This window comes from Nomascus leucogenys, chromosome 15 (assembly GCF_006542625.1).
Source record: "Nomascus leucogenys isolate Asia chromosome 15, Asia_NLE_v1, whole genome shotgun sequence".
Lineage (NCBI taxonomy): Eukaryota > Metazoa > Chordata > Mammalia > Primates > Hylobatidae > Nomascus > Nomascus leucogenys.
In genome coordinates, this window is record NC_044395.1 from 69,991,027 (window position 1) to 70,003,527 (window position 12,501).

General features: G+C 40.3%; 1 protein-coding gene across 5 annotated transcripts in view; it reads right to left on the reverse strand.

Annotated features, from left to right (window-relative positions):
* DENND5A (DENN domain containing 5A) overlaps positions 1-12,501 on the reverse strand; it is a 132,699-nt gene that overhangs the window by 31,309 nt on the left and 88,889 nt on the right. For all 5 annotated transcript variants that reach the window (XR_004033591.1, XR_004033590.1, XM_030828841.1 and 2 more), the window contains 5 exons: positions 11,449-11,766; positions 9,553-9,768; positions 8,809-9,043; positions 1,328-1,478; positions 559-652 (listed from right to left, as the gene is read on the reverse strand). Coding sequence is in view for 3 of the 5 variants with exons in the window: in XM_030828841.1 (XP_030684701.1) it covers positions 559-652; positions 1,328-1,478; positions 8,809-9,043; positions 9,553-9,768; positions 11,449-11,766 (1,014 nt within the window). In the remaining 2 variants the exon portion in view is untranslated. The remainder of the gene's footprint in view (positions 1-558; positions 653-1,327; positions 1,479-8,808; positions 9,044-9,552; positions 9,769-11,448; positions 11,767-12,501) is intronic.

The window sequence follows — 12,501 nt, forward strand, 5'->3', positions numbered from 1 at the left end:
AAAAAAAAAAAAAAATACAGACATTAGCTGGGCGTGGTGGTGGTGCCTGTAATTCCAGCTACTCAAGAGGCTGAGGCAGAGGAATCTCTTGAACCCAGGAGGTGGAGGCTGCAGTGAGCTGAGATGGCTCCACTGCACTCCAGCCTGGGCGATAAAAGCGAGACTCTGTCTCAAACAAAAAAAGAATTTAAAAAAATTAACTTTTTTCCTATATACACACGCACACAAAAAAGACTCACACCAATTTTTAAAGGATTTCTCCCAAGTTTCAGACTCTTAACTTCTGAGGTTCCTATCGAACTCCCCAGGGAGCATCATGCATGAGAAATTACAACACGGTTAGTAGCCAGCTGGAATTTGCAAAACATCCTACATTCTGATTTGTGATAACCCAGGCCCAGCATTAGATATCAGGAACTAGACCTATTATTAACCCTTCTTTACGTGGTAAGGTCATTGCTGAGACATTTGAATCAGACCAGAGAACAGGAAATGAGAAAGAGAAGGAGTGCATAGCATGACAGCAAGGTCATCCTTGTCATTCTTAAGGTATCTTACCTCCCTCTGGTCATTATCTAAACGCAGGTGTTCTGTGTGCTGCTTCTGCCGATCTTTCCGCCTCCACTGGGCAGGGGCATTCCTTTTCGTCCACCTAACACAATCAGAACCAAAGTAAGCAATTAATAATGTCTCACTTAAAAAGCAATGTCAACTAACAGGAGAGAACATGAACGACTAAGAGTCAATGCTGGACACAGGAAATGACCAAGAAGTCACCAGAGACAGCTCAGAGACCTCGAGGAAGAGCAGATTAAAGATGAGTGACTGGACATGAGAGAGATACCTCCTCATGGAACATGTCTCTCTTGAAACATCTACAAACACTTGACATAGATCTAAAACTATGTTCACTTAACTCTATCTGGGCTTTGATACAGTCATCTTCAAAAGTAACTAATGAGTAATTCTGCTAACTTAACTACTTTTCAGTTCAGGCTCTGATTATTTCAACTGCCATTTATTAAATACAATGCTAGCTTGCTGTTGAATGGGATCCAGGCATGAGATTATTTTAACCCATCTGCAGCTTTTTGCAGGTCCTAGACATATGGAGCTATCCCAATCTGCATAGTGGAGGCAGAACTGAAAGATATTCTGTCACATACTTTCTTGTTCAAACAAGCAAACAACCTAGATAGTCTGGGTCTTCTCCATATCTGCTTTAGAAAATTACAAGGTCTTCTGGGGGTAACAGCTCTAGCCCAGATACAAGATGACCCTATTACAGCTAGGGAGTTGGATTAGTGAATCCCTGGGGTTGACTCACTTGTTGCTGGCTGGCCCAGTGGAAAGTACATCAGACTGCAGCTTAGGGAAGAAGCCCGGCTCATATTTCCCTTGTCCAATCTTCATGTCAAGTAAATGTGGGTGAAGTGCAGTATGGTCAATTTTTGCCAGACGCAGCTCAATTGCTTTCTCTGGATGAGAACACACACACACACAAATAAATCAAGTCAAACATTCTTTAAGAATCTAGCTACTCTTCCATTTCCAGCCAAGTTAGAGTAAAAGGGACTGATTTTCCTGCCTAATAGGAAAAAACCCATGCAAAATATATAAAATGATAAACTTCAGAATACTGGACATCAGGCAATGAAGGACAGGACCCTGAGAAACAGGTAACAAATGAGGTAACCCCTAGAACTATCCCAGCTAACTGCTTAGAGAAAGCTTCCAGGCTGTGGCTCAGGGAGGGCAGTTCTAGGCAGACTGGTAGACTCCCTGAGTTAAGGAGACCAAGGTGGCTAGAGTTCACATGAATGGTACCAGAGAAGAGAGAGAATCCAGGGGATCTGCAGGGCATTCAGCAGGGTAATGGGTCAGTTCACGCAAGTAAAGAAACTACTCAAGGCTGGAGAAAGAATCACCGGAAAGGATTAGAAGAAACAATACAAAATGCTCACACAGGGCTGGGAATAATGCCTGTCCCCACCTGCCAGACTAGAAAACCTAATCACTCATGGGGCACTGAGTAAAGTACTCAGAGGGTCTTGCCTCAGTAGTGGAGAATTAATCACAGCCTAAAGGATGCTCTGGTCCTGCCAGAGGAAAACACAAAGGAAAATGGAAAACACAAAGAAATCAAATTATTTCTAAGTAACTTAACTACATCCCAGAACAAAGATTGAGAATATTTATAGGAATATAGAAGTGTCCAGGACTCATATAGTAAAATTCACAGTGTCTGGCATCTAATCAAAGATTACCAGGGCCTGGTAGCTTGCGCCTGTAATACCAGCACTTTGGGAGGCCAAAGAGAGGGTATCATTTAAGGCCAGGACTTCAAGACCAGCCTGGGCAACATAGTGAGACCTCGTCTCTTCAAAAAATAAAAAAAAAATGAGCCAGACTTGGTGGCATACACCTTTATTCCTAGCTATTCAGGAGGCCGAGGCCAGAAGATCACTTGAGCCCAGGAGTTTAAGGTTACGGTGAGCTATAATTACACTAACTCCAGCCTGGGCAACAAAGCAGAACCTCTTAAAAACAAACAAACAAATAACAACAACAAAAAAAAAACTAGAAACATGGAACTCAAACTTCTGAAGATGAAAGCTGTAATATCTGAGATGAAAAATACATGGGCTGGGTTAAAAGCACACTCAACAATGCAGGAGAAAAAATGAGTGAGCTTGAAGCCACAGCAACAGAAATGATCCCAAAGAAGTCACAAAGAGAGAGAAAAAACTGTTGCCATTAAAAGAGTATCAGTGGTGCTGGGATAACTTTATGCAATCCCAGATATTACACGTATGTGTAACTGCAGTCCCTAAGGTAGGGATAGGGAGAACAGAAAAATTACTAGAAGAAATACTGGCCAGAATTTTTACAAATTTGATGTAAACAAAAAATCCACAGATCTAAAAAGCACAATGCGCTGCAAGCACAAGAATCATGAAGGAAACTACACCAAAGCCACATCATACTCAAATTGCTCAAAATCAGTGATAAAAAGAAAATCTTAAAATCTGCTAGAGAAAGTAGACATTTTGTATACAGAAAAGATCAAAATTAAGGATGACAGCAGATTTCTTATCAGAAAACAATGGAAGTGTAATATGGTTTGGCTCCATGTCCACACCCAAATCTCACCTTGAACTGTAATAATCCCCATGTGTTGTGGGAGGGACCCGGTGGGAGATAATTGAATCACAGGGGCGGTTTCCCTCATGCTGTTCTCACGATAGTAAGTGAGTTCTCATAGATAATGATGGTTTTATAAGCATCTAGCATTTGCCCTCCTGGCACTCATTCTTTCTCCTGCTGTGCTGTGAAGAGGTGCCTTCCACCATGCTTGGAAGTTTCTTGAGGCATTCCCAGCCATGCGGAACTGAGTCAATTAAACCTCTTTCCTTTATAAATTACCCAGTCTTGGGTATTTCTTCATAGCAGCATGAGAACAAACTAATTACAAAGTGAGAAGACAGAGGAGCGACATCTTTTTTTTATTTTATTTTTTTTGAGACAGGGTCTCATTCTGTCGCCCAGGCAAGAGTGCAGTGGTGCAATCTTGGCTCACTACAACCTCCACCTTCCGGGTTCAAGCGATTCTTGTGCCTCAGCCTCTTGAGTAGCTTGGACTACAAGCACGTACTATCATGCCTGGCTAATGTTTTTTTTTTTTTTGTATGTTTAGTAGCAACGGGGTTTCACCATGTTAACCAGGCTGGTCTCAAACTCCTGACCTCAAGTGTTCTGCCCACCTCAGACTCCCAAAGTGCTGGGATTACAGGCATGAGCCACCGCGCCTGGCCTGGAGCAACAACTTTAGAGTACAGAAAGAAAAAACTATTAACCTATACTCAGGGAAAATACCTTTCAAAGACAAAAGAATTACAAAAGCTGAAAGAATTCATCACCAGCAGATCTACACTACAAGAAATGTTAAAGGAAGTCTTTCTGGCAGTAGGAAAATAATACCAGATGGAAGTATGGATCTACAGAAAAGAAAGAAGAGCACCAAAAATGCTAACTACACAGTTAATGTATTAGATTTTGTACTTATTATTCAAATCTCTTTAAAAGGTAATTGACTGTTTAAACAAAAATGAAACAAAAATGACCATGTAGTGTTAGGTTTACGATATATGTAAAAGTAAAATAAATGACAATAGCACGTAGGCTAGGAAGAGAGAAATGGAAATAGAGTTTTGTGAAGTTCTTTTTTGCTGTTGTTTAGAGACAGGGTCTCATCATGTGATCCAAGTTGGACTCAAACTCCTGGGCTCAGGCAACCCTCCCCCTTCAGCCTCCCAAGCAGCTGGGACTACGGGTGCACATGACTGTGCCTGGCAGTTCTGTACAGTTCTTATACTATGTGGAAAGTCATATTGTACCACCTAAAAGTAGACTGTGATAAGTTAAATGTGTACTATAAATCCTAAAGCAACTGCTAAAATAACACAAGTTATAGCTAGTAAACCAACAAAGTAGATAAAATGAAATCATAAAAAAAATTGAAAGGCCGGGCACGGTGGCTCACGCCTGTAATCCCAACGCTTTGGGAGGCCAAGGCGGGCGGATCACAAGGTCAGGAGATCGAGACCACGGTGAAACCCCGTCTCTACTAAAAATACAAAAAACTAGCTGGGCGCAGCGGCGGGCACCTATAGTCCCAGCTACTCGGGAGGCTGAGGCAAGAGAATGGCATGAACGGAAGGCGGAGGTTGCAGTGAGCCTAGATCCCGCCACTGCACTCCAGCCTGGGCAAAAGGGCAAGACTCCATCTCAAAAAAAAAAAAAAAAAGAAAAAAAATTGAAAATATTCAATTAGTACACAAGAGGGCAGAAAAAGAAGAAAAGGGAACAAAGAACAGATGGGACAAATAGAAAACAAACAGCAAAATGACAGGCTTAAACCCAGCAATATCAATAATCACATTAAATGTACATGGTCTAAAGACCTCAATTAAAAATCTGAAACTGTCAAATTCAATAAAAATGCAAAACCCAATTACATGCTGCCTACAATAAATACCCTTTAAATATAAAGACACAAATAGATTAAAAGTAAAATAATGAAAAAGATATGCCCTGTTAGCACTAGTCAAAAGAAAGCTGGAGTAGTTATTAATAACAGACAAAATAGATTTCACAGTAAAGAATATTACTCTGAATAAAGAAGGTTATTTTTTTTTTTTTTTAGAAAAAAATTAAAAATTAGCCAGGCATGGCGGCACACATCTATTGTCCTAGCTACTCGGGAAGCTAAGACGAGAGGATCCCTTCAGCCCACTAGTTCAAAGTTACAGAAAACCATGGCCACACCACTGCACTCTAGCCTGAGCAACAGAGCGAGACCCCATCACCATTAAAACAACAAAAAAAGAAAAAATCAATATAATTCACCATATTAACAAACTAAAGCTAAAAACCATATAATTACCTCGGTAGATACAGAAAAAGCATTTGACAAAATTCAACATCCACCTCAGATAAAAACTCTGAACAAACTAGTAAGATCCTTAACTGCTAAAGGTTATCTATGAAAAACTTATAGGAATAAGATGCCCACTCTCACCACTTCTATTTGACTTCGTACTAGAGGTTCTAGCCAGTGTAACACAGAAAAAAAAAAAAAATAAGAGGAAGAAAAAGAAAAGGAAAAGAAATAAAAGGCATCCAAGGGTGGTGGAAAGGAAAAGTAAAACTATCATTATTCACAGGTTATGTGACTGTCTATGTGGAAAATCTGATGGATGTACAAAAAAGCTATTAAAAGTTAGTTTAGTATGGTTGCAGGACACAATTTAAACATACAAAATACTATTATAGTTCTATATACTAGCAATGAACAATCAGAAATTAAAATTAAGAAAGCAATACAATAGCACCAAATTTACATAACACAAAACAATTTAAAATAACACCAAAAAATATGAACTACTTAGGGAAAAATCTGATAAGACATATAAAACCTGTACCCTGAAAAGTACATAATGCTATTGAGAAAAATTAAAGATGACCTAAATAAATGGAAAGATATGCCATGTTAATGGATCAGAATACTTGGTACTGTTAGGATGTCAAATATCAATCAAAATCTTAGGTTTCTTTGCAGAAGTTGGCAAGTTGACTCTAAATATGTATGGAAATACAAAGAACCCAAAATAGCCAAAAAAACTTTGAAAAGAAGAACAAAGTTAGAAGATTAACACTACTTGATTTCAAGATTTATATTAAGCTACAGTAATCATTTAATGTAAGCTACAGTAATCAAGACAGTGTGGTATTGGTATAAATGTAGACCAACAGATCAATGAAACAGAACAGAGAATCCGAAGCAGACAAACACATATACAGACTAATAACATTTTGACAAAAACAAAAAGGCAATTCATTAGAGAAAGGATGGTCTTTTCAATAGATGAATATCTATATGAAAAAAAATGGACCCATAACTTATACTACTTACAAAATTAACTTGAAATGGATCAGAGACCTGAACGTAAAACCTAAAACTCTAAAACTTCTACAGTGAAATACAGGAGAAAATCTCTATGTGACCTTGGTAGGGCAAAAATGTCTTAGATACAATAAAAGCATAATCCAACTGATAAATTGGGCCTCATCAAAATAAAAGATTTTGTTCTCAAAAACACACTGTTAAGAGAAATTAGGCACACACAAATCAAAATCACGTCTCCCTTACATTTTCTAGTCTTCTCTCTTTACCTTTCACTCCTGTTCCAGGACCCTCATTAAGATGACAGTCCTTTTGGCAAAGGCTTGAGGACAAGTTCTCCATGCAATTAGACTACTTTAACTCAGTTAGAACATAGGTTCCTGAACTAGAAAATGTAAGACTTTGAACTAGAAAATGCAAGACTTTGTCTAAACTGTCAGCAGTTATATCTTCAAAGCCTAGAAACAAGCCTGGCACATTTATTCAATTGGCAAATATTTCTTGAAGACTTGCCATACGTTCGGCATCTGGTAGGTAGTTATAAAATGCAGCAAATGAATGACCAAAATATACAAAAATGCGTTAACAAGGACACTGAACATCCTGCAGGAAGTGAACACACTACTTAATCTAGTACTTCAAGCTAAAACCATTCTCTAGCTAAACTGATGTAGATGAGTCCTCTAAACAAAAGGACATGTTCAATCATTTGTGTAGATTATAACACCCCTACGTGCTGGGTACAATGCCAGAAGAACGGGGGTAAGAAAATGAGTAAATACAATCTCTGTCCTTAAGCTGTTCCCTAATAATGATAGCTAGAAAAAGTAGAGATTATTGAGTAAAAGCATGCACAAAACACCACAGGAACACAGAGGAAGATCAACTGACTCAGTCTGGGGGCATCAGAGAAGGCTTCATAGAGAAGGAAACATATCTGCTAGGTTTGTGTGGCAAATACCATCAACTGCTTACTCATAATTCATTCACCCCTTCTTTCTTGCTTATAGACCTTCATACTGTTCAGCGTAACATTATACCCAGTTCAATGTTTACTTTCACAGCTTCCCATGCACTTGAGGGTGACCATATAATATGATTTTGGCCTATGAGACAATGAAAGTTGTTAGAAATTTCTGGGAAAGCTTTTGCTTTCTGATAAAAGTGGGAAAAATAGGCTGGGCACAGTGGCTCACGCCTATAATCCTAGCACTTTGGAATGCAGAGGTGGGAGGACTGCTTGAGCCCAAGAGTTTGAGGCCAGCCTGGGCAACATGGTGAGACTCTGTCTCTACGAAATATAAAAAATTAGCCGGGTATGGTGGTATGCGCCTGCAGTCCTAGCTACATGGGAGGCTGAGGTGAGAGCATTGCTTGAGCCTAGGAAGTCAAGGCTGTGATGAGCCATAATCGCACCGCTACCCTCTAGCCTAGGCAACTGAGTGAGACCCTGTCTCAAAAAAAAATAATAATAAAATAAAGAAAAAAAAAGGTGGAATGGCAAATATAGCTGGCATCAACCTTCCCCTCTTCTTGCCTCAAATGTGAATATGAAAAGCTTCTGGGGCTGGGGCTGGGTGTGGTGGTTCATGTGAGTAATGCCAACACTTTGGGAGGCCAAGACAGGAGGATTACTTGAACGCAAAAATTCAAGACCAGATGGAGCATAGCAAAACCCTGTCTCTACAAAAAAAAATTTTTTTTTAATTAGCCAGGCGTGGGAGCACATGCCTGTAGTCCTAGTTGCTTGGGAGGCTGAGGCAAGAGAAACACTTGAGCCCAAGAGTTCAAAGTTGCAGTGAGCTATGTTCACACCACTGCATTTTAGCCTGGGTGACAGAGAGAGACTCTGTCACACACGCAGAAAAAAGGGCAGAAAAGAAAGAGCTTCTGTAACCATGAGGCTTTCATTGACATCCTTTAAAAAAAAAAAAAAAATGAGGCAACAGTATGACCATAAAAGCCAACAACAAGGATTCACTGAATAAAAAGACAGAATCTCAGTTCTTGATTACATCGTTGAGCAGCTGAGCCAACACCAGCAACCACCAATTGTGTACTTCTTGCTAATATAAGAAAAATAACCCCCTATTTGTTTAACCCACTGCTGATTAGGGTCTCTACTACATACAATGAGATCCATTCCTAACTAACAGTGTTAAAGGATGAGAAGAAGATAACCAGGCAAAAAAAGAAAAAAAAAAAACAACGAAGAAGACTGCAGGCAATGGGAACCACATACACAAAGGCAGAAACATAAAGAGGCTGGCATATTTAGGAAAAGGGACATGTTAATGACATAATCCAAGAGGCTAGAATGTACAGTTCCAAGGAGGCCTTACCTGCTTCATCCACAGTGGTACACTTCTGGTACATGGATGTACGGAGAGTAGGTGTCCGGACATTCAACAGCCTGATCTTGTCAACTCGGGAATCAAATACCCGGAGCACAGGGTCTTTATCATCATCATCATGACACATTATTTTGTTGTCAATAAAAGATGCAAACATCTGAGTCTCTAGGAATCTTGAGAGGAAGGGCAGGTAGGGCTCAGGCTGATCTGACAGAAAAGATGCCTGGTGGGACCAAAAAGAAGCAGTAATTGACAAGGAAAAGGGTAATGTCAATGTGCCCAAGGGATCCAGTAGGTTAATTATTCTCTGAAGCTGCCTAGGTCTTTAAGAAAACCAAGCTGCAAAATCTCTACATTTAAAAAAAAAACAAAAACCACTCATGTAAGTTCAGATATCTTGAAACTCTGACACTGGAACAAACTCACTTGGGTAACCTACTGAGTCAACCAATCTTCCCAGAATCCTGATGTTCACTCTACATGTATATCTTTGCCTTAAGAGATCCCTTTGGCTGAAGGTAAATCATCTGATAATAATAATCAACACATCTATTCATAAGCAACAAGACCTATTTTATCAACATCAAATGGACCAACATCAAATGGACCATAAACTTGTTTCCAGCGTATAATAATCTTCCATTACTTCTTCGAGTAATTTTCCATTATTTCTTCAAGACATAACTGACAAGTTCTCATTTCTCACCACCTCCCAAGCAGGATTACACTCACTTTATCAAAGTTTTGCATTTGCTCCCTGTTGGTAAACCAGGATTCCTTATCCTGGCTGGGTTGGATGACAAACACCTCATAATCTGCAAACATCTGAGTGAAACGATTTGCAAAAACTTCCCGGATCTGAATGTTTAGCTGGTAAATCCTGAGTTCTTCTTCATCACACTGAACTTTGAGATCCTTATTGCTGCTGGGGTCTTCACGTACTTCCAACTACAAAAAAAGAAAAAGCAGTTGAGAACACATACACTTTTTCCTTTTAACCCAAGGAATGCAATTCCTGATGTTTTTATCTGATTTTTTTTTACAGTGCTCATTTACTTAGCAGCAAATGATGAGAACAAAAGAGGAAAAACTGGAAAAAATAAACAAATAAAAGGAAAGGGACTCAGACACGGAGGAGAGAAAAGTCAAAGAGTTTCACTTAAAGATATCCAACAATTCAATGAAAGTGGAGATAAGATCTTTATGGGCAGAGAGAGATTCTGCCATGAAAGAAAAGGTGCTAATTATCTCAAAGGTCAGGGAGAAAGGAAGGAATGTGGGAGGTCAATTTAACAAAGCAACAAGGTTAAATTCTGGCTCTCTTGATTTTTTGTTTTCCCTCATATCACTTTCCTTCTTTCTGCAAAAAAAACCTTTCTTTTTTTTTTTGAGACAGAGTTTCACTCTTGTTGCCTAGGCTGGAGTGCAATGGCACCACCTCGGCTCACCGCCTCCCAGGTTCAAGTGATTCTCCTACCTCACCCTCCCCAGTAGCTGGGATTACAGGCATGCGCCACCATGCCCGGCTAATTTTGTATTTTTAGTAGAGATGGGGTTTCACCATGTTGGTCAGACTGGTCTCGAACTCCTAACCTCAGGTGATCCTCCCACCTCAGCCTCCCAAAGTGCTGGGATTACAGGCGTGAGCCACCGCATCCAGCCCAAAAAACCTTTTTAATCTCACCAAATATTTCTGTTCCTCTTTAACTGCCCATGGTTTTTGAAAAATATCTACTCTACTAAGCAAAAAAAAATCTGCTCCACTAAAGCAGAAAAAATGAAATACTTCACTAAAAAACAGCCCAACAAGATTATTACATTGGCCCATTGGTTTATAAGTAACTTATGAAAGTAATTTAACAGTGAGAATTCAAGAGGACTAGATTCTAGACTCAGCTCAGCTACGTATTAGGCATTTAATCCTAGGCAGAACACTTAGGCTCTCTAAACCTTGGTTTCTTTGGCTATAAAACCTGTTCTATCTGCTTTAGGTTGCTGTGAAACTCAAAGGGCAATGGATCTAAAAGAGATCTGGGCCTGGCACGGTGGCTCACACTTATAATCCCACCACTTTGGGAGGCCATGGCTGGAGGACTGCTTGAGCCCAGAAGTTTGAGACTAGCTGAGCAACATAGTGAGACCCTGTCTCTACAAAAAAAAAAAAATTAATTGGCTGTGGTGGCATGCACGTGTGGTCCCAGCTACTTGAGAGGCTGAGGCAGGAGGATCACCTGAGCCCAGGAGATTGAGGCTACAGTGAGCCGTGACCATGCCACCACACTCCAGCCTGAGTGACAGAGTAAGAACCTGTCTCAAAAAAAAAAAGAGGTCTGAACACTAAGATTACTATCATGCTCTCTCCAATCACTGTGCTGTAGTGTTCACATAAAATGATGGCAGACTCTCCCTGATGTTCAAAGGGGAAGCTACCCAGATTTAGATTAAAGTAACATTTACTAGGATAACATCCGCCAGATGGAATTCAGAGTCCCCCATACAGAACATTCTTTCACTGCTCACAAATATGAGTTGTCCAGAACTGGGTGCTTTCTCATCCCATACCTTACTTCACCAGGACAGCACCCTAGCACAGATCACACGTGTCACAGACTCATATACACATCTTACCTTTTCCAGGCTCACCCCAGTCCTCTTGACCAAGGCTTGCAGCCGGGCAATAGTTTCATTCTCCTTAAGAAGCTCGTAGGAATGCAAAGGGGAGCCAGCAATGTTCCCATTTCTCTTGTCTGAGACAAGCTCAGAGGCCCGAAGCCTCTTCAGCTTGGAGGCACTCTCACTGCAATGAAGATTCCCTTCAGGGGGAATTCCAAATGCCATGAGAATCTCAGAGACTTCCTGGACAAACTCCAATTTGTTGGGAAACTGTGGCAAGTCCTCTGGCAACTCAATGAAGTGGTTGTCAATGTCCACAAAGCAGAGGTTAGCCTGGAAGTCAAAACAGGATGAGGAGTATGAATAACTCCAGAGCATTACGGGAAGAAGTTTTAGAAAGGTTAGTGAACAAGAGGGCAAAAACAAAACACCTGAAATGGCTATATTTGAGATATGGTATAAGGAAGATAGGGCTCAGAAATGAGACAGACTTGAGTTCCAATTTTACCCTGCCACATTCTCGTTGTGTGACCTTAGGAAAGTTACTTAACCTTTCTGATTCTATTTCCTTAGCTGTAAAATGGAGATAAAGAGATAAACAATTTATGTTAGATGGTGAAGATTTTATTATATCACAGATGTTTAGCATCAAACACAAAGTCTCATACATGGTAAACACTCATTAAGTGTTTGGTAAAGGCCAGGCGCAGTGGCTCACATCTGCAATGCCAACACTCTGGGAGGCTGAGATGGGCGGATCACTTGAACCCAGACTGTTATCCAGACTGGTCTGGGCAACATGGAGAAACTCAGTCTCTACAAAAAAATTCAAAAATTAGCCAGGGATGGTGGCATGCACCTACAGTCTCAGCTAGTTGAGAGGCTGAGGTAGGAGGGATCACCTGAGCCCAAGAAGCTGAGGCTGCAGTGAGCCATGATCACACCATTGCACTCCAGCCTGGGCAACAGAGTGAGACTCTGTCTCAAAAAAATAAAAAATAAATGCCGGGTGAATTTGTGAATTCTATACTCAGTGAAAAGAACCCTAGGAGTGAGTTCAAAAAGTCT